At 55.5% G+C, this 27,922-nt stretch overlaps 10 protein-coding genes across 10 annotated transcripts in view; 6 read left to right on the top strand and 4 right to left on the bottom strand.

Moving 5' to 3' along the window:
• Positions 1–3,975: 3,975 nt before the first annotated feature.
• On the bottom strand, positions 3,976–7,294 carry F5Z01DRAFT_367784 (uncharacterized protein). Its single transcript, XM_046259324.1, has 3 exons — positions 7,122–7,294; positions 6,751–7,063; positions 3,976–6,686 (listed from the first exon to the last, which is right to left on the bottom strand). The coding sequence occupies exons 2-3, from the start codon at positions 7,061–7,063 to the stop codon at positions 4,180–4,182; spliced, it is 2,820 nt and encodes a 939-aa protein (XP_046114403.1). The 5' UTR covers positions 7,122–7,294; the 3' UTR covers positions 3,976–4,179.
• A 1,140-nt stretch (positions 7,295–8,434) lies between these two features.
• Positions 8,435–9,466, top strand: F5Z01DRAFT_629345 (oxidoreductase; the record flags this gene model as incomplete). The annotated part of the gene is made up of 4 exons (XM_046261656.1): positions 8,435–8,546; positions 8,603–8,713; positions 8,766–9,091; positions 9,146–9,466. 4 exons carry the CDS (start codon positions 8,435–8,437, stop codon positions 9,464–9,466), a joined length of 870 nt encoding a protein of 289 aa, XP_046114402.1.
• A 29-nt stretch (positions 9,467–9,495) lies between these two features.
• F5Z01DRAFT_666146 (Snf7-domain-containing protein) lies at positions 9,496–10,906 on the bottom strand. The gene is made up of 4 exons (XM_046264208.1): positions 10,470–10,906; positions 10,214–10,418; positions 9,949–10,157; positions 9,496–9,897 (listed from the first exon to the last, which is right to left on the bottom strand). Exons 1-4 carry the CDS (start codon positions 10,645–10,647, stop codon positions 9,818–9,820), a joined length of 672 nt encoding a protein of 223 aa, XP_046114401.1. The 5' UTR covers positions 10,648–10,906; the 3' UTR covers positions 9,496–9,817.
• A 189-nt stretch (positions 10,907–11,095) lies between these two features.
• On the bottom strand, positions 11,096–12,869 carry F5Z01DRAFT_367409 (putative ANP1 protein). Its single transcript, XM_046259323.1, has 4 exons — positions 12,422–12,869; positions 11,745–12,373; positions 11,651–11,698; positions 11,096–11,597 (listed from the first exon to the last, which is right to left on the bottom strand). Exons 1-4 carry the CDS (start codon positions 12,583–12,585, stop codon positions 11,233–11,235), a joined length of 1,206 nt encoding a protein of 401 aa, XP_046114400.1. The 5' UTR covers positions 12,586–12,869; the 3' UTR covers positions 11,096–11,232.
• Positions 12,870–13,956: 1,087 nt separating this feature from the next.
• Positions 13,957–15,000, top strand: F5Z01DRAFT_677776 (DNA glycosylase; the record flags this gene model as incomplete). The annotated part of the gene is made up of 1 exon (XM_046265394.1): positions 13,957–15,000. One exon carries the CDS (start codon positions 13,957–13,959, stop codon positions 14,998–15,000), a length of 1,044 nt encoding a protein of 347 aa, XP_046114399.1.
• A 2,873-nt stretch (positions 15,001–17,873) lies between these two features.
• On the top strand, positions 17,874–19,367 carry F5Z01DRAFT_694174 (GPI-anchored cell wall organization protein; the record flags this gene model as incomplete). The annotated part of the gene is made up of 3 exons (XM_046266238.1): positions 17,874–17,928; positions 17,979–18,813; positions 18,868–19,367. The coding sequence occupies 3 exons, from the start codon at positions 17,874–17,876 to the stop codon at positions 19,172–19,174; spliced, it is 1,197 nt and encodes a 398-aa protein (XP_046114398.1). The 3' UTR covers positions 19,175–19,367.
• An 83-nt stretch (positions 19,368–19,450) lies between these two features.
• Positions 19,451–21,011, bottom strand: F5Z01DRAFT_629340 (uncharacterized protein; the record flags this gene model as incomplete). Its single annotated transcript, XM_046261654.1, has 3 exons — positions 19,451–19,546; positions 19,603–19,686; positions 19,749–21,011. The coding sequence occupies 3 exons, from the start codon at positions 21,009–21,011 to the stop codon at positions 19,451–19,453; spliced, it is 1,443 nt and encodes a 480-aa protein (XP_046114397.1).
• A 356-nt stretch (positions 21,012–21,367) lies between these two features.
• On the top strand, positions 21,368–22,024 carry F5Z01DRAFT_629443 (Flavinator of succinate dehydrogenase-domain-containing protein; the record flags this gene model as incomplete). Its single annotated transcript, XM_046261664.1, has 1 exon — positions 21,368–22,024. One exon carries the CDS (start codon positions 21,368–21,370, stop codon positions 22,022–22,024), a length of 657 nt encoding a protein of 218 aa, XP_046114396.1.
• Positions 22,025–22,108: 84 nt separating this feature from the next.
• F5Z01DRAFT_666123 (ATP-dependent RNA helicase DBP5) lies at positions 22,109–24,580 on the top strand. The gene is made up of 3 exons (XM_046264207.1): positions 22,109–22,806; positions 22,857–23,580; positions 23,630–24,580. Exons 1-3 carry the CDS (start codon positions 22,544–22,546, stop codon positions 24,137–24,139), a joined length of 1,497 nt encoding a protein of 498 aa, XP_046114395.1. The 5' UTR covers positions 22,109–22,543; the 3' UTR covers positions 24,140–24,580.
• A 1,863-nt stretch (positions 24,581–26,443) lies between these two features.
• Positions 26,444–27,922, top strand: part of F5Z01DRAFT_367336 (uncharacterized protein) — a 4,936-nt gene continuing 3,457 nt past the window's right edge. Inside the window, exons 1-2 of the mRNA XM_046259322.1 lie at positions 26,444–26,657; positions 26,728–27,875. Of these exons, the coding sequence (XP_046114394.1) occupies positions 26,516–26,657; positions 26,728–27,875 (1,290 nt within the window). The 5' untranslated portion in view covers positions 26,444–26,515. The remainder of the gene's footprint in view (positions 26,658–26,727; positions 27,876–27,922) is intronic.

Below are 27,922 nucleotides of genomic sequence, written 5' to 3'. Positions count from 1 at the left end.
CTGTTCTATGTTTAGAAGGTCGTCCATCTCGGAAAAGAGCGAACTAACTTAGATGCCGAGTACTATGCAGGTAGGTTCGGGCAATTCCATCTGCCGTCTTGATGCCCTCATGGAAGAGACAGTATAAGGTAGGCAAGGTGGACTGTCGTCAGTTGCGCTTGAGTCATCACTCACGTGAGGTTCATGGCCACCCTTGTGGCGCATATTGCCTAAGGTAAGGTATGGCAATTAAGACTCGGTCTCGAGACTTGATCATGGGGTGTCACAGGCCCTCTAGGTAGACTCAATTGCTGCATGACGGGAGGGTTGCAATGCCTACATGTAATTGCCACCCCAATTGACATGTTGGCGAGTCGGCTCCGGACATTGTTTACCTTACGACTCTACATACGCCCCCAAAAGCGTTCTGGGCCTGACTCCTGGGTCTTGAGATGCAGTCAGTGGCCACCCCCAATGCAACTTGCCACTCGCCCATTGTGGTGAATGCACAGCGGCGATCCTTGTACCTGTGCATCGCAACAGAGAATTAAGCTTCGTAGGGCTGAAGCAAGCAAACCAAGGCAGGACTCACAACGCAACGTAGGTTTTTGGCGTGTCTCAGATTGGCGTCGGGGGGCGGTTAGCTGACTGCAATGATGCGCTTCATTACCACAACGCAAGGCCAAGACATGCACAGATTGGGGTGTGCGTTGACAGGCTTGGAGTGTAGCTTGTAGTGACAAGGCGTCCGAGACAGGACGACAGATGTCGACTGATGCAAGAAAGACAAGAGGACTGACTGGAGGGAGGAAATGCAGCTGGTTGATGAGCTCCAGGCAGCGACTCCAATTGACCCCACCACTGGCCGGGCGACTGCCCTGCTGGGCCACTGCGCAAGAGTCGGCAGAGCAAAGGACCTGCAAGTTGCAACCAACAACTCGAGTCAGTCTAATCCTCCGTACTGCGAAAGAAATGTACGACAGTCGCGAGATATCGCTCGACTGGCCGCATTGGCAACCCTGGCTCGTCTTCTGCAGGTGATCGAGGGTGGATCACGGCCGCGACGTCTACGACGAACAGTACCAGCAATGTTGACGTCTTTCTGCTGACTGGACCCATTGTGGATGGATCATGCTCACTCATAGTCACTGCTCGCCTGCAGTTCAGCCTCCGCCCTATCGGCCCTGCGCCACCCTCGAGAGGGTTTCCGCCTTTGTCGACTCGCGCGAGAGAACGATTCGAACCCTGTCGCGCGATCAATTGCCCTCGCCAGCCGACCACCTGCGCCTGCAGGTGCCCAATTGCGTACTATGTACACTGTCGAACCATCAATTGCGAACCGCGCACCCCACGAGGGAGCATTGGACCTGTAGCCCGGGTTAGTCATATGTGTCCGGAGTCTCTGGACCCTGGTTCGGCGGAGAGAGACGGTCGTCCACCTCTGGCTGGCGTCACTGGTGCCTGTCATCGCCGCAGCCACACTGGGAAGCACAGCACAACACAGCACAACACAGCACAACACAGCACAGCAGAGGAACCACGCCCATTCTCACCGTTATTCCTCTTTCCCGACACTGTCCTGTGCTCAGGGCAATGGCTTTTATTATCTCTACATGCTTCAATGGGCCCAATCGACTGCGGCGTCCGGCATGACATGCCACTAGACTAATTAGTCCCTCTCGCCCAGCTGGGGGGCCAGGGCCAGGGCCGCGCCAGGCCCGCCCCGTCTGCCTGGATCCCGTGCCTGGCGTGGACCCCAAGCCTCAAGGTAGAGGAAGTACCCACATCTTCCACCGCCGACAACAGTCCCTCCCTCCCGCCCTCCCAAATCATCTATCTACACATTCAGAGAATGCCTTGCCTACTACTGCGCACGTCCAATCTTACCCCGGGGGTGCGTGCGGACCCTGGGACGTCGACTGGACCTCTGCCGGGCGAGTGTACCATGCCCGAGGACCAGGACAGGACAGGACAGGACAGGACAGGACAGGACACGATCTCTCTCTACTCTGCTAGTCTAGGCCCCAAGTCCTATAAGGCTACAATGTCTCTTCTCACAAGACCACATGCTCCACTCTCTCTGCCTGTTTGCCTAGTCTTCAGAGTCATAACCGAAGCAATCGACGCTCCTTTCTATACTTTCCCTTTGCTTCGTGCGGCCCGGCTCCGTGATTTATTATCTTTCCTGCTCGCCTCGTTTGAGCATTCCGTCTTGTCATCCTCATCTCATCACATCACATATCAGCTTGTCTGTTCGTTTGTTCGACGACCAACAGACCCAGCATAGCATTTGCCAAACCACGACCTGCAACACACTTCCGCAGTTCACTGCCAACCAACCAACACACCAACTCCAGCAGCACAACCCTCGACACAATGTGCTACCAACTGGTCGAGGTCTACGCGTCCTGCCGCTGCCTCTACTACCAACATGCCGTAGACCGATGCCCGTCCTATGGCAGGAAAAACCACGGCATTGAGCAACGGACAATCTCAGTTGGCTACGCCTGCTCTCGTCACGCTGCACGGGCAGAGGAGTACTCGTCAAAGTACTCCTACTCCGACTCTGGATACTACAGCAGTCAGTCAAGCAAGGGATACCGATGAAGAGTCTTGTCCTCAGCAGCACTCTGTCCGTCGAGCCTGCTACCTCGACGACTCACTTTTCGACTTGAACGACTGGGTCTCCTATCTCTACTCCTGCAACCCCTCTCTGCTTTCTGTTCTCATCGTGGACACTCGGCGCCGACATAAAGGGCGACTGTCTGCTTCGACATGAGAACGGTGCGAACGGAGGCCCCCTTTTCCCCGGACCCCTGGTATCACCTTGACGGACAACCACACGGTATTACTGAAGACACGAGGACACAAGCCCACAAAGAAGCACAGGGCATGTCACAGGAATTGAAGCAACTGGCTGGTCGGGCAAGCCCTACGGAATCATCTGTCCCGCTGGGTATTGTGAAAGACCTGCGGAGGGACCGCATTGACGCAAATACAGCGTCTGCATCATATGTGTGGGATGACTTGATGTCTGAACGCGCTGATGAAGGAGGATGATGAACGACGCGATGACTTTTTAGATTTCTTTTCTTTCTTTCACTCAGGGAACACCACGACAAGATCAATGGGTTGGTTGCCCGGGCTGCGAGGGCTAATATTCCCTTGTGCCTGGAGGGTGATGGAAGCAATGACGGACGACGACTTTTCATGGGTTATGATTCATTTTATATTCGGCAGGTGTCGATTGCCTCGCGGCAGCATTATTTTCTTTTTGTTCTTTGGGAGGGCTCTGCAGGCAGCCAACTGGTTTGGCTCGCCGGTGGGAGCCATGGGGGTATCGACCTGGTATGGGAGATCCCGTCACCCATAATGACCACTGTGGTACAATGGCGTGCCATGTGGAGTTGGGATGTTTTTGGGACGAGCGTGTTGTGTCTGTGTCATGGGCGAGTCCCGACTTTTTTGTACTTGTCTTTTCTTGTCTTACACTAGCTTTTACTAGTTGTGCTGCGCACAACTGCCAGCTGGCGACAAAGGCGAACGAAAACATGATCTGGTATCATGAATGGCTCTGGGAGCCACGGATGATTGATCTGGCATCATCATCCCACACTGCTTTGCTGGAACAAGGTGGCGTGGCCTTTGCGGGAACGCTGGATTGGAGAAAAGAAGGACTGCTATAGATTGCACTGGCTGCAATGTACCAACTCTCACGAGCATAGAACAATACATACACCTCACTCTCATGGATCACCGTCTGACTCTTCCGCCGGGGGGATCGGCCAGAGTTGACGTCGTGCTATGTACGAGGCAGATCGCCGGTCCCACATATATCTGCCGGACACCCAGGCAGTGTGCCCCGCCGCGCCTAAATGCAGCGCCTGCGTCGCTCACCGCGCGCTTATGTGAGCTTGGCGGTGACGGGGTGGATTCGGTGTATAATTATGTCACAGCCTCACAGGCACCACTTTTCATGTTGGATTAAGACATGATTCAGAGTGTCAAAGAGCCTTGAATCCATTCTCTTCCTGACATTGTGCAGAAGAAGTGTCATATGAAATACAAGACAGCTGTAAATCAAAGTCCCCATGCCACGCACGCCCAAACTCCATGGTCCTCTTTTGCATGCTAAACCAGTCCCAATGAAAACAAGTCCGAACCCTCCCATTGCTGTGTTGTTATCGTCTCGTCAAATCCTCATTGCACATTTAGAAAGAGATCGCCGCCCCGTCGCGTGGGTGTCAACTTTGGCATCCACCCAGGTGTCCGGGGTAAACCATCGTCGCCGCCATCACTCCCCTGCCGTGGGGTATGGGGAGGGGGAGGAGCATCTCTTCGCCTGTTCCCGCCTCCCTGGCGCTGGCTGTGGTGTTGATCGGTGGGGATGGCCATCTGCGCGGCCCGATCGAAGCCTAGGCGCTTGGCGAGGAGGGACGAGGACGTCGACGCCTCCGAGACGGGGGAGACAAAGGTCGTCAAGCCCGCTGCGGCCGGCGCGGAGGGGAGATTTGTCGCGAGCGGAGGGGGTGGTGGTCGATTCTGCGCGGGTCGGTAGTGTTGTGGCAGGTCATGCTGGCTGTGCACGATCGCGGGGATCTGCGCTGGTCGCATGTATGGGGTTGGCTTGCGCGGATAAGGACCGTCTTGCTGTCGCGGTTGCTGGTAGGGGTGCTGTGGCATGCCAGGACGCGGCTGGGGGGGCGAGAAGTGGCGTTGTTGCTGCGTGGGTGAGGGCATAACCTGTTGATGTGGAGGACGCGACGCGGAGGAGACGCGGCGATGATGGCCTCGCACCGAGGGGAGGAGGCCCCTATCGTCGGGTTCGGGCGAGGGCTCGACGACACGCATCGTTGGAGAGCCGGTTCTGGCGGACGCTGGCTGATGGCCAGTCGGTTGTCGACCCTTACTAGGCATGTTGTATGAGGACGAACCCTGGCTTGGAGGTTGCTGTCTGTTCTGCTGCGCCGGTATTCCAAGGGTTGGGCTGGGTTGTCCTGGGGGTTGATACATCTTTGGTCGACGAGGCGGCGGGGCATAGTTCATGTTGAAGCTGCCTTGGCCGGGCTGCACCATGACCGGTGGGCGACTGACAGAAGCAGAAGCTGGTGATTCGGCCGATTCTACCACGGGGGAGAGACTACCCGGTGGAGCTTCAGGGGGCGTCGGCTCCTTGGACTCGTCTGAGGAACTCTCAAAGATGGTCGTGTCGCTGCTGCGGGATGATGCGCGGTCGCGCTGCACGGGAGGGGCTTGTGGTTGTTGAGTGGGCCATTGCTTACTGTTTTGTTGTTGTGGAAAGGGGTCCTGACCCTGGGCTGCGACGTTGCCGTGTCCCGTCGTGGAGAACAGTGGCTTTGGCGTGGGCGACTCTTGTGGTTGCGCAAAGTACGACTGATTTTTATTGCTGTCACGCGTAATCACCGGTGCTGGCGCCAAGTGCGGTACCCGAGCCGACTCGCGCTGAGAAAGCGACCTCCGAGCAGGCGGTAGGCCGGGAACGTTGACCACCCTGAAGGGATTCGGATTCTGCGTCGGGGGCGCGGTCATTGGCACCGCTGAAGAGGAGGACGCCTGGTCTGGCTTGGCCGAGGTTCGTAGGACCCAGTTGCCATTCTTGTCGGCGACGTAGGATGACGCCAGGTTCTGGGACGGATGCCGCCAAACCTGACCCTGGGGCGAGGTGACCGATGAGCCACCGTCCTCTTCGAACTCTGTCATGGCGCTGTCCCGCATCCGTGAAGGAACCGCGACTGCGAGCGTGTTCTCCTCCGGAATGTGAAGGGTGAGCGGCGCCTGCGGGAGCTGTTTCTCGGTCAGGTCCCTGTGTCGATAGGATAACCCTGACAATGGAGGCAGTTGTGGCGGCGCGTCACCCATCTGCTGTTTCTCCGAATCACGTTGAAAGGAGAACCTCGCCAAGATGGGTGTCATTGTCGGTTTTGCCGGTAGGAGCTTTGAGATGCGCCGAGGTTTGGGTGACGCGGGCGCGTCGTCCTTCTTGAACGGCGGTGACAAGGCCATCCCAATGCCACCTGGGTACCAGCTTGTGCGGCTGTAGCTTTTCCTGGCTGCCAGAGGGGGTGGAGGCACCGGCGCAGCATAATAGCTGCCGGGTGGAGGAACGCGCGGAGAAGATGGCGTGCTGCTCAGGCTGGCAATCTCGGGCCTCTGGTTTCCGAGGTAGCCCCAGGTGCTACGTCGAGGCAGGAATCCTGTGCTGACACCCGGATGCCTCTTTTTGCGATAGCGGCGCGCGAGGAAAATAGCACCAATGGCCACCCCGGCCGCGGCTACCACGCCAATGGATATGCCCGCGATTTGCCCAGTCCCAAGAGCCGGACCGCCTCCATCGTCCTCGTCATCTTGCTCATCTTCGTCTGCTTGACCCGGGGTCCCAACAGGCGACGTAGCCATGGTCTCGCTCGTTGACTGCGCTGCGCCGGTGGAGACTGTCGTCGACGTTGGACCTCCACTGGTACGAGTCGTCTGCGTAGTGCTGGATCGGACTGTGGGCGATGGACTTGTCTCGGTGACCAGCGTGGATGGCAGCGACGTGGGCTCCCCTGTCTTTGTAGAGACTTGCGGAAAGCTCACGAATCCTCCGCGCGTTGTTGGCAGCACCAAAGATGCGGTAATGAGGGTGTGTGTGGGCTGAACAGCACGAAGCTCGTCATTGCACATAAAGTAAGCCCTGTCCGTCACATCTTCTTTGGGGCCTGAAGTCAGTTGATCGCTCTCGCGGAGGGGGAAGACATAGGCGCTCCTTACGACCTGCATTGTAGTCTGAACATTGTCCAAACCTTCTCTCGGTGGTGATGCATTGCACCACACCCTCCCCGAGAGTGAACTCGGTGTTGCCTCGTGTCGAGCACAGACATTGCAGCGAAGCATCCTCGCCGCACCCTGTCCCCTCGTAATTAACTTGCACAAAGGACGCAACGCATCGCTCGGCGCAAGTAGGTATAAACCCCAGTACGCCCGGCGACAGGCTTGTGTCTGATGCCGCGCAGGCAGTGATAAGGAATATTAAGCTGTACAATAAGTGTGTAGGTGGCGCCAGGGCCATGTTAAGGAGAAACATCTAGTAGTGAGCTTCGTCCTGGTACGTACAAGGAAGCTCTGCGGCGAGCGCAACTCACCTAGGAAACAGATCGCAGCCACCTCGAGATAGCCAGCATCTCAGCAACAGTGTCACGTCAGATGATAGCGAGGGCGACACGAGATAATGGAGGTGTATCAGCGAGACAGATAGAAGAAAGAGACCAGAATTTAAGTCTGGCGTAGGACGAGGCGCCAGAGATGGAAGACTCCGAAACAACAAAGGAAACAACAGCCTCTGTCTACTCTCAGAGTCAGAACAAGCGACACTAGGAAACGAGGACGGAGAAGAGACGAAAAATGGACGAGATCAGAAGAGGCCTAAGAAGGCGGCCATCGCCAGGACAAACCCCACCCCATGGGTCCGTCGTGAGCGAAGCGCCCATCTCACACTTGTGAACGTGGTCGTCGCAGTGCAGCCGACGCGCGCCCGCCCCAGAGCCGACATGGACCATGACGCTGATAGACGATCGCCCCCATCCTGCACGACGTGATCTCAAAAAAGCCCGGCGGGCGTGATGGCCGCTTGCTTTGGGCGGTTATGCGGGTGCTGACTGGTTGGCAGTCGTTGGTGGTGAGGAGCGCGCAGCCGCCGGCGAGCTGGGCGCGTACGGTGCAACAACCAACCATCGCGTATCACGTGATATCTCACTCTGCCTTGGCCCTTGACGATTCATGTTGGCATAGAAGTTCACGTCCTCTCGCATCTCATTGATGACTGCACAGAAACGTCTGCGATTCAATGGGCCTTGCCAGAACATTCATCTCGACATGTCCAGACGCATCGAATGGCAATCGGGCCGTGTCATGTCCGCCGCCTGCGAGCTACTTGAATAGGAGTCTTGTGAGGACATATGATGGAACCGCACCTTATGAAGAGACGCGCGCTCATTGAACCTGGGCAAGTGGCCGGCTGATCAGTAATTTCGTACCGTTCGAGAGGGCAATGGACGCTTGAGGAATGACAAGCCGTGGACTGGGAATCAAGAACTTGATCGAAGGCATCTGGGAGCATGCATAGCGAGGATCACAGCAGCTCAGCGCGCAGCATGACAACCAGTGGCGATGGTTCACGTTGGTTCCAGTTCTGAGGCGCGCTGCAGAACGGTCTGCAGGTGAATTCTGGGGAACGTAATCTTTCAGCCACCAGCCCCTCATCATGTCATAGAGGAGCTGGCCAAGCTGGGGTTCGTTTCCCACTGCGTCGGAGGATATCTCATGCGGAGAGCGTGGGGGGGACTAGTATCATAAGTGTACCTACCACATATAATTGCATTTCCGCCAGTTTCCTGTGAAAGGTACCAAGACATCCAGTCATTACAGGTAGCCCGAGAAACCTCGACACTCTCAGAAAATGAAGGAGGAAAATGTTCACGATCCCAAATACCGGGAGGCAAAAGAAGCCCAAAGCTCCCCGTCGGTGCCAACAAGCCAGCTCTTCAGACTCGACAACCGCACGATCATAGGTAATGTCTTCGAAAGCCAGGCCCCTATCGACCTCCAGACTAAAACTCGCACGCAGTAACCGGAGCTGGCGGGTTCCTTGGCACTACTGTTGCAAAAACGATCATCGAGAGCGGTGGTGATGTGGTCTGTCTTGACCTGGTCGAGAATCCCCAGTCTGTATATTGGAGTCAGTCCCAACCAACAGCCCTTACAGAAACAAAATGACTGACCTGTGGTAGAGCAAGTGCTGGAAGCGGCTGACCACCATGGTCGCAATGTACACTACTACCCGTGCAACGTTCAAGACGCAGATGCAATGGCCGACATCTTTGCGCGATTCCTCCCTCTCTTGCAAAGCCCCATCCGAGGCCTTGTGTCCTGCGCAGGCGTGTCGGACAACGGCCCGGCCACGGACTTTCCTGTGCGGTCGTTCCAGAGATTGCTGGACATTAACGTCACCGGTACCTTCACAGCTGCTCAACTGGTCGTCAAGGAAGTCATCAAGGCAGGCCTCAGTGCCAGCATGGTGTTCGTAGCCAGCATGAGTGGGTATGTCTCCAACAAGGTGAGTGACCGACTTTCTAGGTAGAACTGCACAAACCAAGCTGATGTCTTCTAGGGTGTGGATACAGCTGGCTACAACGCCTCCAAAGCTGCTGTGCACCAGTTGGCGAGGTCTCTGGCGGCAGAATGGGGTTCAAGAGTCAACGTACCACTGATCAGAGTCAACACTCTCTCGCCGGGCTACATTCGTACAGAGGCAACAGCCGAGGCACTGCGCAAGCCTGGGATGGAGTCGCAGTGGGTAGGTGACTCCATGCTGTATCGGCTGAGCAACGTGGATGAGTACCGCGCCCCTATTCTATTCCTCCTGGGAGATGGCAGTAGTTACATGACCGGGGCCGACTTGCGAGTCGATGGAGGCCACTGCGCATGGTAGGGCTCTAGAGGAAGGACGTTGAGAATAAAGGGATTGACGGATGGAACTCCTCGTGGCCCGCATTTCCAGGTATTCCTCGTTGTTTGTAAGTATCTAAAATGTCTCTACCGTGAAATAAACATTGAAGAGAAAAGACCGCCCAGACATCACACGTACCGCATCACATCCACCCATCGGGCATCTCCCCCAGCCGCCCACTCATTGAAGCATCAAGGCTGAAACACGAATACGCCAACGCCACGGAACAACACGAAATGACATAAGTGGAATGGGCGTGCACCAGAACTCGGTGCACGGCCCATGCTTCGCTTGCGGGTCGCTCGAGTATCGAGAGATATGGTGGGGGTTGCTTCACATGGCCATCTCAGCGCGGAGCTTCTCCAGCTCAGCCTCTTCGTCATCCACCACTGCTTGTTTCCTGTTTGACACAGCTACAATGTTGGTTAGCACGAGCTCGTGTTGTCCAGGACGGGTGCTCTTACGCTCTTGTTGAGCCGGCGAGGGAAGCCGATTCACAGCGTCGGCGCTGGGTACGGTACCAGCCTTGAGCATTTGCTCGTCCACAGCCTCCTGTTGCAAGCGCTCCAAATCCTCTTCGAGGTCTGCTTCGTCGACACCCTCCCCGAATTGATTGCCGACAATGGCTCCCACAATCTCTTCGCTGAGCGCGTTCTGGTCGCGCAGTACTTCCCTGTGAATGTCGTCAGTGTCCATGAACCCACGCTACAAGTGCAGTCTGGTACCCACATTGTCTCGTCGACCTTCTCGGGGGTGAGTTTGCCGTGGATTTGTTTCATCGCATCACCGGCCTTCTGCATCGCGGCGAGTGTCTCCCTGTTGATGTTGGCGGATTCGATCGAGTTGATCTGCTGCTCCAGGGTTCCAATCTGTGCAATGGTCTGCTCGATCGAGTGCTCGTGTGTCTTCTTGCGTCTCAGCGCCGCTTTGGCGACTGCCGGGGTCGTCAGTCACTGTAACATCAGGATGTACACCCTCGACCTACCCGTTTTATTTGTGTTGACATTCTTCCGCGCAATATTCTCTTGCTCATCGATTTGCGACTGTAGGTACTTCTCGCGCTTCTGGAGCATATCGAGCTGCGAACGCAGACCCAGGATGGCATTCTTGGGGCTGTCCTTGCGCTTCTGGGCCGCGCCGCCGCCGCCGAACCAGCCCCACATGTTGATGTGCGTATGAGATGAGGATGTGAGAGTAGTCGGGTTCTTGTATGCAGGCTAGCATACACCTTTGATTTACCAGGGGCGCGGAGCTGTTTTGGGTCGAAGGAGTCGTCGCTGGCAATTGAGGTTCGCGTGATAGTGGGGTCGTCGTAGTAGCTGGGTGACTGTGGCTACGTTGCTCATGATTAGCAATTTAAACGGAAAGCTTCGTCAGGCAAACAGGTTATGCCACTCACAGGGTACAGCTTGAGTCCTGCTGTCGTAATCTGAATGCGTCGCTAATAAGTGTGCGTAGATAAGTACTAGGCTGAAGTCGCGACGATGGTCATCTGCTCCGTTGCCTGCCTTGAGGGAAGCACGTATGACGGCACCGCTGCATCGGCCGGATACCCGATATTTTCCCGCAGTCATGTGACAGTCAACATTGAGCATGGCATGCGAGCCCATCGCGATTAATCCGAGTTTAGTAGTCATTCGATTTGAACGTAACAGGAGACATTGTCTCCGCAACATAACGCTGGTGCTAATAATTTGATCTAGTGAATTTAGACGACAGAATTCGTTCCTTTTCTCAAAGTCGCCGGCTCAGGCGTTGCCGGGTTCTTCCTCTGTGTCCTTGTGCCATACCACGTAGTTGGGAAGCCCGATGACCTGGTAGCCTGCACGTTTAGCCATCTTCGCGAAACCCTCCGTCTCGGCCTGATTCTCAAAGGCGTAGCTTGGAAAGTTGATGCCAGATCGATGGACGTCAGCTTTAACCAAGATGCTCACCCCGCCTATTCCGTCCAGTTCCAGTTCTTCGTCAGGATTCGCGTGGCGGTCGCCCATCTGGCACATGTAGGTTCGATCTGTTTTGTACTCTTTATATCCTTCAGCCAGTACAACATCCTTATCAAGGGTCTTGGCTAGCTTGAGGGCTGTCTCTGATTCGACCCATGAGTTGTAGTCGACTAGTGGGCTATGTCAGTACGCCCTGCTGAAGACGGGGAACAAGACGACTTACAGCGACCTTCAATGTCGACGCCGTCTTCGATTCTGTGAAACCAAATATCTACCGCGCGTCAGCATAAACACACGATTGAATAAAAATGACATACTGGGAACAATAATGTCCTTATCGTGTGCCATCAGATCCTCGAGGATCTTTGGTGGACTCTCCACAATATCAACATCGCGCCAGAAGACCCACGAATGTTCCGGTCTCAGCGCCGCTGAAAGAAGATAATTCCGTGCCTTTCCCAATGCCTTGCGACGGGGGCCTTGCGCGGCGAACCCGTGACGATCCTTCACATCGTTCGACAATTGGAAATGGAGGTCCTTCTCGACAATGGTCGCACTGTGGAACGGCACGTCGCCGGGGCGTTTTTGCATCCGGTCGAGTTCGGACGCAAGAACAGCCAGGGTGTCGTCACTGGAATCGCCAACCAAAAATGCTAGGTCAATGAGATGATGTGGGTAGGTAAGCTCAGTCAAGAGCTCAAAGTATTTCAAGAGATACTGTGCGGCATCCTTGAGAGGAGTCAGGATGAGGACGCGCTCCTCATTTAGCAGAGCCTTGTGTGTTGACTTGATCGGGTTCAAGTCAACACGCTGTATGCTTTTCGACTCAATCTCGACCGGCTTGTGGTGGTTGAACACGATCGGTGTCTGCAAATGTGCGTTCCACCGGGCGTACTCGTTCTGTGTCATATCCATGGGGGATTTCGCAGGCCCCCAACAATAGAAACTGGAGCGATAAGCTGAGGAATCATCCTGTACCAGACGAGGTGCTCACTCTTGTACATCTGTTGAGCTTCGGATGCCGCGCCACAACAACAGCATAATACAGAAAATGGCAAGCCCTATCACGGCTCGGGGTCGCGTCAATGAGGTCCAAAAGGCCCTACTGGGCGCCCTTGTAGACTTCCATGCCGGACCTCCGCCTTTCGAGAGAAGCATGGCTTGCGCTGTGACAGGAGCAAACTATCCAACAGGCGGGTGGAAGTGGGCGAGGCGTTGCAATAAGTCCAGTACAGCTTGTGCGCCGTACGCAAGGCTTGAATCGTTCCAGTTGTCTAGGATAGATCGTTCGTCCGTAACCGATTCGTTGAGCTGGGCAGGCACAGCTTCGAGATATCCTGGGAGGTATTATGACGTCGCTACAAGCGTGCGTTGCGCGAGCTACTACGCCCGGTGTCTTGAGCTTGTTGTAAGGCGTCGGTCAATCAGGCCTTTTCCCAGTTTGATATTATGCGTCGCTGTACGGATGCGACATGTGGTATTAGGTTGAATTGGCAAATAGCTGGCTGTGTTCTGAGAATCAAGGAAGCGTGTCGTAACGTGATCGAGTCGTGGGAACCTATCGTAAACAGTGCGTGTATCGGAACCAGGTGTTGAAGAAGCAGAATTGTCAAGTCGTTGTAGCTCAGTCTGTAGTCGCAAAATTCATATCGCAGCTTCCGTGTATGTACTCGAGATCCATGGAGCTACCGTTTCGAAACGCGTAAGGTGGTGGTGGGGGCAGGCAAATGGCGTCGGCCATCCTGCGTAAATTAGATCGTCACTCACAGGCGGGTACCTCGAAGCCTCTCAGGGGCTGGCAATCTGGTCGTGATGTTGTCCACATCGAGGGCCCTACATTCTTTGGAGCGACCTGGAACATGAGCCTCGGATTGAATGCAACAACTCTCGCCCGACTGCCAAGTACGACTTGTACAAACTCGCTGCTCGGAGAATTCGTCCCCACGTTAAGCTGTTCCCCGACATCCCCACTAATGGGCAGTAACTTTGACACAACCTCAAAGAACCTGGTACCTACTACTGGGGAACACAAGACCACTTTGCACGAGCTCTCACAGATCAGGCCAGGCCTTGCGAGGGCAGCGGCAACTTGACTTTGCGAATCTTTCATCGGAGACCTTCAAGGGGACAGCAATTCCCTGACGATACAAGGTACTACTAGTATGTCTTGTGGTGCGGCTCATGGGTACCTTAAGGTACCTTCAGCACTAAACTACCAGGTACTTAAGTGCGTCGTCATGAACCCCAATACACCACGAAGGGCGTGCACGGCGCCCTCTAGACGTGAACGTGAACCTGAGGTTTCCCCTCACAACTCTCGAAAGGACCCCTGAGAAGTTGTGACAAACAGTGCGCTCTTATATTTCACATCACCGGTGTGGATCGTCATCTTTCTCGTTCTGGGGCTCCCATTTCTCAAAGCAACGACGTCATATGAACCAACTGTTCACTCCATGTCTTCGGCGGTCGTGCCTCTTGCTCATTGTCCGTGAACTCAAGCTCAAGCGCATTGATTCTACATTGGCGACCATGGCTACAGCAACCAGGCGGTCGTCCAGGCTTAGCAGCCTCGCAGAAAGCATATCATCGTCTGCGGGCTCTACACAGACCCCAAATTCTCGTAAACGCAAACAATCACCCGTCGCCACGCCGTCAACACCACCTCAGAAACGCCAACGGCCAGCGAAACTTCCAGCTGCAACCCCGACTCCCAGTGCGGTTGGCCTGATGGCTCACGCTACGTCGGCTACGAAGAAGCCTACGAATCCCATGGTAGCCCGACTGGCGGATCCCCAAACGACCAATGCCACATTGTTGTCGCCTGAGACCTCAAGAGTCATTACGCACATGAATGTCGCCGCTATACCTTCAAGACTTCCACAACCAAGCACCACTACGGCTACGCTGCTCGAGGAGGCCAATGCGCACTTGATCAAGGTCGATGAGCGGATGAGACCACTGGTGGAGAACAACTTTTGTCGAGTCTTCTCTCCTGAAGGACTGGCAGAAGCCATAGACCCATTCGAGAGCCTCGCCAGTGGCATCATCTCACAGCAGGTCTCGGGGGCAGCTGCCAAGTCAATCAAAGCCAAGTTTGTGGCATTGTTTGAGGGCGACAGAAGATTTCCTCACCCCTCTGATGTGGCGCCCCTGCCCATCGAGAGGCTCCGCACAGCTGGCCTTTCACAACGGAAAGCAGAGTATATCAAAGGCCTCGCGGAGAAGTTTGTGTCAGGAGAGCTCAGTGCGCAAATGCTCAACGACGCACGATACGAAGAGGTGCTCAGACACCTGATCGCAGTCCGAGGACTGGGTAAATGGTCCGTGGAGATGTTTGCCTGCTTCGGTCTCAAGAGAATGGACGTGTTCTCGCTTGGCGATCTGGGTGTGCAAAGAGGCATGGCGGCCTTTGTGGGCAAGGATGTGGCCAAACTCAAGAACAAGGGCGGCAAGTGGAAGTACATGTCTGAAAAGGAGATGTTGGAGCTATCGGAGAAGTTTGCTCCTTATCGAAGTCTGTTCATGTGGTACATGTGGCGTGTCGAAGAGACCGATATCAGCACCATGGAGTGAGAGCCCGTCGAGCTATAAGCAACGGCCGTTATCGCTTGATACTCGCATTACGTCCCAAAGAAACGCAGCACCCATACCAGAGCTGGGATCTCCTCGAGATGAACGTGGTCTACAACGCCAACAGATCTCGACGATTGGAAGTATTATCTGGTCGGGAAAGGAAGAAATAGAAGGAGAGATTAGCTTGGGGAGTTTCGGCTGACGGCGCGCCGATACTAATCTAGGTGGTTGCAAATACAACATTAGAGTTTGGACTTTGCACAAAGCCGGCATAAGCTGGCCAGGAACACGAGATCCGAATTGATTGTGGCGTCTAGGTGTAATCAATGCAGACAGTGATGGGCACAAAACTTCGCATGCCACAGATACAAACCTTTCGATATGCCTGGAATGTTTGCGAAATTTCAACATGACCCGGATTTCACGGGCATTGATGGATATTTTTGGGGAGCAGGGCGAAGCAAGGTCAGGCGCCCGCGGTCGACGGCAGGGGTGCGTTTATACAAGTAGTGCTTGGCACTGTCTCTGACTTGTTGATTTCCGTGCTGATTTCAATCCGTCAAGTCGAGCCGTCTTGACCTCCAGACCTGTGCTTGTGGTAAACGTAAGAGATCGCGAGTGTTCCCAGAGCAATTGCAACATTCATAGCGGCCGGTTCATCCTAGCGTAGTCTTACGACCCTTGCGCCGAATCGACAGTGCGCCGTTGCGATGCTGCATCTTTGCCGTCTCAAGCGTTGAGATGTTCGATGGCGGTGGAGCCACCCGTGGGGAAGTCGAAGGCGAATCTGCCGAGGGCTGGAATCAGGTCTTGGCTCTGGCCTTCGGGAATCGAGCCTGGTGTTTTGCTTTGCTCTGTATTACCATAATTAGTGCTAACAATTCATTCTTTTACTTGATCTGGCCCGCGTACAGCCAAGAGGGCGAGAAGCTCGTAAAGTATGCCGACCCACATGCACCACGAACTCTCAGGCTTGTGTGTGCGTGGTCCTGCAATTCATTGGCTTTACCCAGGTTTGGCGAACATACGGATACATATAATGGCCAGAACGAAAAGTCCATGATGACAAAGTGCAGATAGGTACATTACTCGATTCCAGGTCTCGATGCGATTCTCGAGCTTGGCAATTTCGATTTCGGCTATGACCACGGCCGCAAGTCTCTTGCAGCTGATGTTACAGAACTGGATCAGAAACGCTGATCGTCGACCGAGCAACATCACTCCCAATGCCTGTGAAAAGTGCACTGAGAACATCAGAGACAGATGCATGCCTGTGCGTCACGGCTGGGGACTGGAGTCCACTGGGAGATAACAATCGCTGTGGGCTCCATTGAGAAGCAGGTTAATGCTCGTGCTAGCGTCCGACAAGGTGACCTAAATCAAGTAGCGATTGCCAGCCTAATAGTTTCCATTTAGGAGGTCATTCCAGTGGTGACAGGGCCTGTATGAGGAACGGGTCTCCCCGTTGTACGAGCAGTACTTGCTACGCGTTAGGGAGGGTACTCGTCGGCCCGGATGCAGGCTTGCCGCGAGCCGGGTCATAGAGCCTCAGTCGTTGTTAACATGCCTGGCTTCACCAGCCGGCGCAGGTGGTGCACTATCGGAGGCTGGTCACTGGAGACCTGCTGGGGGCCCCGGGTAACCCGCTAAAATGAGCATCGGGAAATCCAATTTCTCCAGCAACAAGGGACTGGAAGGTCGATTGCAAGGTCCGCATCACGTGTCACCGGGAGCTGTTCCCTGGCGCGATGCCTGGCAGTACAGTACTACAGATACTGAATCCAAATAGACCCCGTGGCGATGGCAGCGCTTTTGGTATTTCGTGGATTAATAATTATTTATAGTGCAACCGCGGTCCTCAACTATGTGGAATATGAAATCCAAGTTTTCTGCAGCACCCGTCGCCCGGACTGTGCCCACTTTGAGCGGCAAGAGGCGTGTATCGAGCAAAAACACGCTGCCCCTTACCATCGGCCGCGACCAAAGCGGAGCGGGCCAGGGGTCAACCTGGTCTCAAATCAAAGGCACCGAATGCATTCCAAGAGACGCGGCGCATCCAATAGACCCATAAATCGAGCTTGGGCGAGGCTCGGCGGCCCTCATTTGCCTCTGGCCTCCGCGAGCGCCCTCCTGAATCCTTTTCCTCTCCTCCTCCCTCTCTTGAGTCCTGTCTCGACCTTCCCATCCAACCAGCTCCCGTCTGTCGTTGCTGTTCTTTCTTCTCTTCACGCCGCTCGTTAAGGCTTTGCTCTGCTCACACTTTCCTCAGAAAGTAAAAGACGCCACTACTGCTTTTAATTCCGGTCCTCACGCCGTGTCAACTGCCAAACGACCCCTTTTGCCTCCACGATCTCAACGCGCAGGAACGATTCCCATTTCCCCGTTCATCACGACGATAACTTGAGGTTAGTAATGTCGGAGAGTGCGAAGCGTCTTCTCTATCGAGTCGGAGAATTGCCAGACCATTCAACGAAATGATCTGGTGTACCTATGCCTCAGACGTGACGCGTGCAACAAACATGCCGAGCTCGCATGCTCGACGCATTTATTCGGCCTCTGGAACCATTAGAGCCGCTTCTCTCCCCGAGAAGCCTCGGATCCAGAAGACGAAGCTCGCTGCTGCTGCTTGTGTGCGAGAAGGAGCCTCGGTGTCCCTGCCTCATTGTCGCCTATGGCAGGAGTAACGGACAGTTGCACCTCGTTCAAGCGAGCACACCATACTACACGCCGAGAGTTGAAAGCAATCTCTGGATCACATTCTCCGCTACCACTGCGCAAGCAAAACATCTCACATCACATCAGTCTCACCATCAACCATCTCTTTGTGGCAAAACATAACGAACAAACCTCTAACAAACTCAACATAGATCAAGATGCGCTCCGCTCAGTTTGCTGCGGCCGTTGCCGCCTTTGCTGGCTTTGCTGCCGGTAAGCTTGTTGCTCCTGGTCCCTCACAGCAGAGACTAACATGCCATTAGCCAAGACTTGTACCAAGGATATTGAGATCTCCGAGCCCACGCCTGTGATCGACTGCGATGTTGTCGACGCTGATATCACCGTCAAGGAGAGTGTTGCTGGTGCTCTCAGCATTGAGGGCCCCAAGCAGCTCAAGGGCGACCTGATCATCAACAACGCCTCCAACATTCTGTCCATCTCTTCCAGCTCGATCAACTCCATTGGAGGACGTCTGGAGTTCCAGGCGCTGAACAGCCTCAACTCCATCAACATGGACTCTCTTGAGAGCGTCAAGGAGATTGTCATGAAGAAGCTCACTGCTCTCCAGACCATCACCTTTGGCTCCGACACTGTCACCAAGGCCGAGAGCGTCGAGATCACTGATACCGACCTGTCCTCCCTGAGTGGTCTGATGCTCACCTCGGTCAAGGACCTCAACATCAACAACAACGACCGTCTTACCAAGTTCGATTCTGCTCTCGTCAACGTTACTGGTCAGCTCTTGATCAACAGCAACGGCCGTGACATGGAGATTACATTGAACGATCTTGAGACTGCTAGTGAGATCCAGATCGGCAACGTCAAGACCTTCGAGGTTCCCAAGCTGTCGGTCGTCAAGGCTTCCCTCAAGTTCGACCAGTGCGACAAGCTCGAGTCCTTCAACGCCCCCAACCTGACCAAGATCACTGACGCTCTGGCCTTCATCAACAACAAGAAGCTCTCAAACGTGACCTTCCCCAAGCTCACGGAGATTGGGGGCGATCTCCGCATCGTCAACAACACCGAGCTCACCGAGATCACCGGCTTCCCCAAGCTTGAGAGCGCGGCTAGCATCAACTTTGGTGGTAACTTTGAAGAGTGAGTCCATGAAGGCATCGCGTACCGAACAACGCCACTAACCATGCATAACAGTATCGAGATGCCCAAGCTCGACCGTGTCAGCGGTACCGCTGAGGTTTCCACCACCAGCACCAAGGACGACTTTTGCAAGTTCTTCGAGAAGGCCGACAGTGACGGTGTTATCCGCGGCGGTGCTGACTGCACCTTCGACAACAAGGACGCCAACCAGGGTGGTGAGACCAAGGGTGGACGCAAGACTGATGGTTCTTCCAGCAGCAGCGACAACAGTGGCGATAATGAAGACGCTGCTGGCATTGTCGGTGTCAACACTGCCCTGATGGGTCTTGCTCTCATTGCCGGTGTTGCCCAGCTGCTATAACCGGCTTTCACCGACGTTGGTGTTGTTTAGTTGTCCGCTTTTAGGCAGGAGGAAGGATATCACGGTTCGGAATACGGCGTCTTTTCACTGTCCGCACACACGTTACCATCTCGTTTTTAGCCAAGACTTAGCATCCTCTGCGTGATCGCCAACTTGAGAGTCGGCTCCACGTTGGCACTCTTGAATGGCTTTGACGTTGAGACTTAATAATGGAGTATACTTTGGACTGCGTGTCTGTACCATCTGTCCTTGACTACCTCTTAAAAGGCATGAGTCCTACTTGTAAATGCTCCTTTCGAACTTGTCTGTATCGTAGAACATGGGCTGGATAGTGTTGCCATTGAACACCCGCCCTTCCAATTCGTTGACAGCCTGTAGTCGTCGGTCAGCGCTCCATGTCTTCTTGACTTGAGGTCGAGATCCCATACCCGCAACGCAGACACTTGCGTCGTAAACTTGATGAAGACTTGTCTGTTCTCCTGGTCAATGTGCAGTCGTTCGACCGTTCCATACTGAGCCTGTTAGCGATCCGATTCGCGACCCTCAATGGGTAGTGGCCAGTCAACAAACATACCTTGTCACCACACTCTTCCCCGATTTCCTGTCCCAGACCATCTGCGATCTCGGATTGGAGGTCTGGCATGTTCTCCAACATGTTCCTCAAGACGATGACCTCGCTCATGGTTCCAAATTTCCCAGTGTCTGCCTTGCCCTTGGCGTTTCCGCCTACAATCTTTCCCTTGCCGCCTGGCTCGACCCAGCCTCCGCCGTCGGCGTCCGCCTTCTTCCTGCGCTTCTCTACTTGGACGCGCAAGGGGTTGACGATGCCACTCTCGGCGGCGCCAAGACCTGTGCCTGCCTTCCAACCGTACTTTGACATGAGACGGGCGGCGAAACCTGCCTGGCCTGGTCGTGAGGATCGTGGCAGGTCCTCTGATGGCGGTTCTTCCTCCTGCGAGGGCTCGGGAGCTCCCAGAGCGGGTGGTCTGTCTTCTTCAGGATCAGGTTCGGTAGGAGGTTGTGTGTACCGAACTGGTGCGGCGGATATGGTAGATGAGGGCGGTTCAGGAGGCGGAGGCGGGGGGGTCTGGCCTTCTTGGGGTGGTGGAGGAGGTGGCGGCAACCCTCCAGCTTCGTCGGCTGGAGGCGGTGGTATCGACGGCGGCGATGGAGGTGGTGGTGCGAACGCATTGAATGACGCCGGGGGCGCGAATTGGCTGGACATGGCTGGCCTCGCATCGCCATCGTCATCGTCCGACAGATCGCTGTCTTCCGACTTCCTCCTGTGCCTGTAGAGGAGATCCTTCCATTCTCTCACTTCGGCCACCTTTTCTTCACTTTGGAGGTACTCGTCAATGTTCGTCGGTCGCGCCGGGTCATACATGTCGTCCCAATTGGTCTCTTCTGGCTCTGCCTGGCGATTCTTCTTCTTCTTGGCCTTGCGCCCGCCACGAGGGCGCTTCTCGCCTGTCCCGTACATCCACGCATCCTCCTCTGTCGCAGTCCAGTCGGCGAGCGTGCTTCTCTGATGTTGCGTGGGAACCACGGGGGCACCTTGCGCCTGTTGCTCTGGGGGCGTCGGTTTGCTAGCAGGCGGGGGAGGCTTTGGAAACGCAGGCTTCGGTTTGGTCGGCTGTTTGACCTGCGGGCGGCGGATAGGCTGGAATCGAAGCGCTGGATCTAGGGCCTTCTTGGACGCATTCTCGAGGTTTGCGGCACTCGCATCAGCCTGGTTGTATAAGACAGGCGCGGAGGAAATAGTTGCGCCGGAGGTTGTTGGGTTGTTAGGGTCGGGAAGGTTGTCGTAGAGAGACAAGCCTCGCGGTGGACCCGTCATGATCGCGTGATGGCTGAGGTGAATACTCGAGAGCAACGATCCGGCAGTAGCATGGCATGAGCTGCAAAATCGTCCGTCTTCGTGATGCGCGCGCGCGTGGATCCAAGAAGCAATGTGATGGGTCAGCCAAGCTGGCTGCTGAGGTCCAGTCGGTCTGTGTGTCCGAGTCGGCAATGTGTGGCTTCGGCTGCAGGGTCCGTAGGCCAGGGGTCCCGACGGCGCAGAAAGTCTAAACGTCACCATCTAACCATCCCGTCGATAGTCGGCTTCATCAACTTGCACCAGACTTCACCACTCTTACTCAAACACCCATCGATTGCAGATTGCACAGTTCCCGCAACAACAGGAGCAGCAACATGTCAACTGCGTCGCTATCTCGCGCTTTTCTTCGGCCGTCGCGCCGCTTGTTCGCGGTGCCTGTGCGAACTTTGACGACGACCTCGATTCGGTGGCACCAAGATCTCCCCAACACGCCAGAGCTCGAGGTCGGCGAGCTGGAGGGCGCCAAGTTCAAGATCGAGCCTCTACGACGCACCGGCGAAGATGCCAACACCAAGCGCGCTCGCCTCCTGTACCAGTCGCGCAAGCGCGGCACGCTCGAGTCCGACCTGCTGCTCTCTACCTTTGCCGCTACCAACCTGCCCACCATGACACCAGCCCAACTCACCGAGTACGACCTGTTCCTGGATGAGAATGACTGGGACATCTACTACTGGGCGACGCAGCGCGAGTCGTCCTCCTCTACGAACCCGTCGTCGCCCAACCCAGCAGTCGCGGAGAGCAGCGCCAGCTCGACCGACCCTAGTAATGCCGAGGACATCATCAAGCGAGAGCCTCCTCGCGGAGAGTGGGCCCAGACGGTTGGGAACTACAGGCCTGCATACAGGCCCGTACCCGCCAGGTGGAGGGACAGCGAGATCCTGGAGCTGCTCAGGCAACATGTGAGGAACCGCAGCGTTGATGGGAGTGATGGGTCGGGCATGCAGTTCATGCCGGCTCTGGACTGTAAGTGATAATAGATAGAGATGTGGGAAACACCCTATGTAGAATACAATCGACGCCAAACCACCGCCGTGGTCAAACCTTACCTCCCTCATGCATCATTAACTTTGCGCACGTGAGGCGTCATTCACCAGGTACCTTGAAAAACAAGGCACAAAGGTTTATCATCACCATGGAGCTTAATTCGAAATTCCATGAGCTGGGAAAGTTTTCGTTCACTGCCTGTGGCTGCAACCCCAGATCTCACGGTACGCATAAACAGTGACCATTGCCCCTCTGGAGCTCCAAATTTGCCCCACCGAAACTGCGAGCTACATCAACAATTCCTCACTTTGCCTTCACCTCGGGTTCCTTCCTCTGCACCTCGAGTTCTTTCCTCTTCGCCTCGAGTCCTCTCCTCTTCACCTCGAATTCTTTCCCCTTCACCTCACGCCCACACCGACCTTTTCGAATTCGCGGTGCTACAAGAGTGCTTTCTTCGTTGGCTCTGACAGCGCGCACTCTTCTCTTCTTCCCACACCCGCACGATCATGGCCGATCTTGCGAGTCGCATTACCAAGCCCGACGGCTCGGCCGCCGATAACACACCAGTCGCTGCGGCTTCCCCAATGGAGGCCTCCGCCAATACCGCCGCCGATGCAGCTGTCTCTAGTGAAGCTCAGCTCGATAGTGCCGACGCTGGAGGTCCTGGACTGCTCGAGCCAGACTACGACGTGGAGGTCTCGTTGAGCGCGCTGCAAGAGAACGAGGCCACCCCGTTTCATTCAGCCACCACCTGGGAAGATCTAAATCTGTAGGCTGCACCACGCCCGACACCGCAATATCGCTAACCCACGTGCACAGTAAGCCCGAGCTCCTCAAGGGCCTCCAGGCTCTTAACTTCCTCAAGCCATCCAAGGTGCAGGGCAAATCGTTGCCTCTGATGCTTAGCGATCCTCCGCGCAACATGCTCGCCCAGTCGCAGTCTGGCACAGGAAAGACGGCTGCTTTCGTCACCGCTATATTGTCGCGCGTGGATTTCAGCCAGCCCGACAAGCCCCAGGCACTTGTTCTCGCGCCCAGCCGTGAGCTTGCGCGTCAGATCGAGGGTGTCATCAAGGCCATTGGTCGCTTCGTGGAGAACTTGGCTATTGCCCCAGCTGTCCCCGGTGCCCTGGCACCAGGAGAGCCCGTCCGCATGCCGGTCGTGGTCGGTACTCCCGGTCGTGTGCAGGATATCATCCGCAGGCGCCAGCTCGATGTCTCCAACTTGAAGGTGCTGGTTCTTGATGAGGCCGACAACATGCTGGACCAGCAGGGTCTTGGCGATCAATGCATGCGCGTTCGCACCATGCTGCCTCCGGAGATCCAGGTGCTCCTTTTCTCGGCGACCTTCCCCGAGAAGGTGCTCAATTACGCCACGAAGTTTGCGCCCGATGCTCACTCGCTCAAGCTGCAGCGCAGCGAATTGACAGTCAAAGGAATCTCACAGATGTTCATCGACTGCCCCAACAACGAGGAAAAGTACACTATTCTATGTCGCTTGTACGGTCTGATGACGATCGGTCAATCTGTTATCTTCGTTAAGGTGAGTTTATGCAAAGCCTAATTAGGGAGTGCCCGCTGACCAAGAGCAGACCCGCGAGAGCGCGAACATCATTGAGCAGCGCATGACCGCCGATGGTCACAAGGTCTCCGCTCTCCATGCCGCATTTGAGGGAGCCCAGCGCGACGAGCTCCTCGCCAAATTCCGCAGTGGCGAAAACAAGGTCCTAATCACTACGAACGTCCTGGCCCGAGGCATCGATGTCTCCAGTGTCTCCATGGTAATCAACTACGACATCCCCATGAAAGGTCGTAGCGACGATGAGCCGGACCACGAGACCTACCTCCACCGCATTGGGCGCACGGGTCGCTTCGGGCGTGTCGGTGTCTCCATCAGCTTTGTGTCCGACAAGAAGTCGTTTCAGGGTTTGAATAAGATCGCCTCCCATTACGGCATTGATTTGGTGAAGCTGGACACCGAGGACTGGGACGATGCGGAGGAAAAGGTGAAGGACGTTATCAAGAAGAACCGCGCGCAGGCGAGTTACGCTCCCAGCGCCACAGACAGTCAGAAGCAAGCACAGGCCGCGAGCACCTCCTAGAACTGGGGCACGTCTGGCAGCAACAACACTGGTGGAGGCTTCGCTTCCCCTCAGACCTGGGGCTTCCCGCAGCAAGGTGCTTGGAACTTTGCCGCGCCAGCGCAGGCTGCTGCTTCGGCCTTGGGCCAGGCCGCCGGGCGCATTGGCAATCATTGGGGTCAGTTTGTCAACAGCGGCTCCCATCAACCTTTTGCTTAAAGCAGGATGAGCGCTTGCTTTGTTCATGAGTCGGCAACGACAACGAAGAAATGTGTTATGGGGATGATTGAGGGAGGGAGCAATGGGGAGGAAGAATATGTCCCTCTGTACGTACGTTTATTTGCATTGCGACGGCACAGCAGTGCACGGGATAGTAGATGTCTGGGAAGGGTTCGGACATAAAATGATACTACAAATGCTACAATGAAAGCCTCACTTGTCTCCGAAATGGTGTAATGTCTGGCAAGTTTGTGATTATTCCGTCCAAGTTGTCTGTCGGTCATCCTCCCACCTACAGATGGTCAAGATGAAACATAAGCCACTCGCCGTAGCGCTCGCTCACCGCTGCCCTCTGTCACTAGATCACACACTTTAGAGCCGCAGATAATCATTTCGTGGCCTAGAGGCGACGGATTCTCAGAAGAAATCCAATATATAATCGGAGAACATTCACAAAAGCGACAGAGAAGTGGACTACAGGTTAGGTCAGAGCTATGATCCCCAGCCACACACGCACTTGCCTGCTCGCAGGCGGCCCAATGGCCCCTTCCTAACGAAGGACAGCCCAGCCTCCACGACCTTCTCACCGCCACCAAGAACCCAACATCCCCCCTGTTCTGCTCCAATAACCCACAATGAAGCGAACAAAGAGCAACGCCGAGCAAACATGCGGTGACTGTTCGGGTCCTTCTCTAGCCACGTTCCCACGTCGACTCATCGACCCGTCAGTCGGACCTCGGTCGGCGTCCACGTCGAGCGGATCTATCGACGTTGTGTAGCGGTCCTAGCGGAGCTCCATCCAGGACGCAGCTCATGTGCCACCCCACGCAGTATGCGACTGAACGCTCTCAGAGAGCATGCGTAGAAGAACAATGTGCCACGTCGTACGAGGTATATTCTTGAGATGCCAAACTCAAGAACAAAGCTGTGACCTGGTGACCTGGCTGCAGCTTCATGACTGGGTAACAGACTAGTAAGTACGTACATTTTCGCTGGCTCATTCATGTCAGGCAGGTAGGTGGTGAACCTGCATGGCGACCTGTCTCTCTGCGCTGCGCTGGCAGCCAGCCAGCCAGCGCATATGTATCGCGCGTCGAGGCCCAATGCCTTTTCTCCCGCCTCACAATATGCTGCTGCTGGGCAGCCGCGCTTGCTTTGGTGGACATGATCATGCAACCCTGCCGCTATCGCGAACCCTCCCGAAACTGGCCGTGGGAGGTGATTCACAGGCTCTGTACCCATTCATTCATTCAGTCCCAACCGGTCACGACCCGCATGGTGAGGATCCTCGAGAACCGCTGTCTACGTGGCAGCTATCGATTGAGGTACCCGTGGTTTCTACATTGGTCCATGCGCCAATGAGAGCCAAGCACGACGGCGTCCATGCTGGGTCGAGTCGACCTTGGTGTCATTCGCAATTGGGTCCTCAATTATGTGTTGTTGGGCTTTTGTCGACGAGGCGAGTGCTTTATGGGAACCCCAAAACGGATTCTATGCCAGCTGCTGCCAAACGAGATGGGGGGCTGGCATCAATACATGGCCACCACCGCTGCAGCTAGTAGGCTGGGATCGAAAGCCGGAGGCTGGGATCGTGCTTTAGACTGGGCACTGGGGGACCCATCCTCATGCTTCTCTGAGAGAGAAACAAGGGACGTGGGAAGAAAATTCAGACCAGGAGGAACAAGCGGTCTCGTCTGGCGTCAGAGGTATGACCTGGCAGTTTCTCCCACTCGTTCGCAGACTTGGGGCCCGGCATATCTACGCATCGCATCACCACATCACGACCTTGAGCTATAACTCATCCTTTCCTGTTGCATCCTCATCACAACGCACATCACCCACACCCACCTCCTTCGCATTTGTCTTCTAGACTTGCATGCTGCCTTGAGCACAGCCAGCCACTTGCTGTTCCTTTTTATTCCCCCGCCAGCGTGCCATTTGATTTTCTGACAGACGCCCAAAGCGCACTGCATTGTCAATCACACATCCATCCCACCATCCCGCGCCGCAGCTCACGTCGACCACCCTACTGCATCTACCCGAGGAGCCCAACCCACCCCAACCCATTCCGATTCGACCAAAAGAGCTGCACGGAGACCGTTGATATAAACGGTCCCCAGCTCACTCACACTCAGACGATCTCATGGGGTCGAAAGCCAAGAAGGCCGGCAACAAAGTATGAGCTACGATCCGGGCACATCGGCCTACGATTACCGACGTGCCGTCGATTTTTCCTCAGTTCAGTGGTCTAATTTTGACAATGTACAGTACTCCCAGCCTGAACTATCAGATGACGAGCAGCAACAACAACAACCTCAAGGTATGTGTGAACGAAGCAAGTCCCATGCTGGATGGAGGCGTGGTAGCTAACCATACTGTGACAACATTAGATGGTGAACAAATAGACGCTGAGGCAGCTCCTGCCGAGGAGGAGTCCAAAGCGCCCTTGTCCAAGAAGGACAAGAAGAAGCTCAAAAAGAAGCAGAAGAAGGCAGAGAAGGCTGGAGGGCCGCAGAATGACACACCAGCACCTGCACCTGCAGACGCCGAGATTGAGACTGCGCCTCAGTCTGAGCCCGCACAAGAGCCTGAGGTAAAGGTCGACGCGGAAGCTGAGCCCGAGAGCAAGGCAGACGTTGAACCCGAGAGCAAGGCTGACGCTGAGCCCGAGCCCACAGACGTGGTTGAGTCTGACGGCAAAGCAGATGCTACAGCTGAAAGCAAGGCAGATGTCGAGCCCGAGGAGAAGCTGGATGCCGAGCCCGAGGCCACGGGCGTAGTTGAGTCTGACGGCAAAGCAGATGCTACAGCTGAAAGCAAGGCAGATGCAGAGTCCAATCCTGTGGAATCATCCGCGGCACCTGATCGGCCTCCTGAAGCAGACGTGACGCCCGAAATCGATGCCGCTGCTGTTGAGTCTGGAGAAAAGGCGGACACTGAGTCGGAACCGAAGGTCGTCGCTGAACCGGATGCAAAGGCAGACGTCGACCCAGAACCGACAACACAGCCTGAGCCCCAGCCTGAGGAGGCGTCGGAAGCGACGAAACCATCAGAGCCTGATCCTGAGCCCGCACCTGAAACCACACAAGAGCCAGAGCAGCCGACACCAACACCGCCAGAACCGGCATCCGACCCTGCACCTGCTGTTGCCGCCGAGGAGGAAGCGGCTGAGGCTACTTCTTCCAGCAAGAAGAAGAAAAAGAAGAAGAAGAAGGGCAAGGGAGGCGACACAGCCCAGGAGACTCCAGCACCCACGCCGGCGGAGGACACCACCAAGGCGGCAGAGGAAGCGGCTGAAAAGGAGGCCGCCGAGAAGGAGGCCGCCGAGAAGGAAGCCGCTGAAGCTGCCGCCGCTAAGGAGGCTGCTGAAAAGGAGGCTGCCGAGAAAGAAGCTGCTGAAAAGGAAGCCGCCGAGAAGGAAGCTGCCGAGAAGGAGGCCGCTGAAGCTGCTGCAGCTAAGGAAGCCGCCGAAAAGGAGGCTGCCGAGAAAGAAGCTGCTGAAAAGGAAGCCGCCGAGAAGGAAGCCGCCGAGAAGGAGGCTGCCGAGAAAGAAGCTGCTGAAAAGGAAGCCGCTGAAGCTGCCGC

This window comes from Emericellopsis atlantica (assembly GCF_019669845.1).
Source record: "Emericellopsis atlantica unplaced genomic scaffold F5Z01scaffold_36, whole genome shotgun sequence".
In the NCBI taxonomy this organism is placed as follows: Eukaryota; Fungi; Ascomycota; class Sordariomycetes; order Hypocreales; family Bionectriaceae; genus Emericellopsis; species Emericellopsis atlantica.
The sequence above is the reverse complement of the archived record's forward strand: the minus strand, read 5'-3'. Positions and strand labels throughout refer to the sequence as shown.

Bases quoted from the DNA above. Each gene is read 5' to 3' on its own strand.
- F5Z01DRAFT_666146 (XM_046264208.1), bottom strand. From the start codon at position 10,647: ATGTGGGGCTGGTTCGGCGGCGGCGGCGCGGCCCAGAAGCGCAAGGAC. The intron at 10,419-10,469 runs GTAGGTCGAGGG...CGACCCCGGCAG, and splicing joins TGTCAACACAAATAAAACGG to TCGCCAAAGCGGCGCTGAGA. The intron at 9,898-9,948 runs GTAAGAGCACCC...CCAACATTGTAG, and splicing joins CTCGCCGGCTCAACAAGAGC to CTGTGTCAAACAGGAAACAA.
- F5Z01DRAFT_367409 (XM_046259323.1), bottom strand. From the start codon at position 12,585: ATGCTTCTCTCGAAAGGCGGAGGTCCGGCATGGAAGTCTACAAGGGCG. The intron at 12,374-12,421 runs GTGAGCACCTCG...TTATCGCTCCAG, and splicing joins AGCTCAACAGATGTACAAGA to TTTCTATTGTTGGGGGCCTG. The intron at 11,598-11,650 runs GTAAGTCGTCTT...ATAGCCCACTAG, and splicing joins CGTCGACATTGAAGGTCGCT to TCGACTACAACTCATGGGTC.
- F5Z01DRAFT_367784 (XM_046259324.1), bottom strand. From the start codon at position 7,063: ATGTTTCTCCTTAACATGGCCCTGGCGCCACCTACACACTTATTGTAC. The intron at 6,687-6,750 runs GTAAGGAGCGCC...GCCCCAAAGAAG, and splicing joins TTCAGACTACAATGCAGGTC to ATGTGACGGACAGGGCTTAC.
- F5Z01DRAFT_666123 (XM_046264207.1), top strand. From the start codon at position 22,544: ATGGCCGATCTTGCGAGTCGCATTACCAAGCCCGACGGCTCGGCCGCC. The intron at 22,807-22,856 runs GTAGGCTGCACC...CCACGTGCACAG, and splicing joins ACCTGGGAAGATCTAAATCT to TAAGCCCGAGCTCCTCAAGG. The intron at 23,581-23,629 runs GTGAGTTTATGC...GACCAAGAGCAG, and splicing joins AATCTGTTATCTTCGTTAAG to ACCCGCGAGAGCGCGAACAT.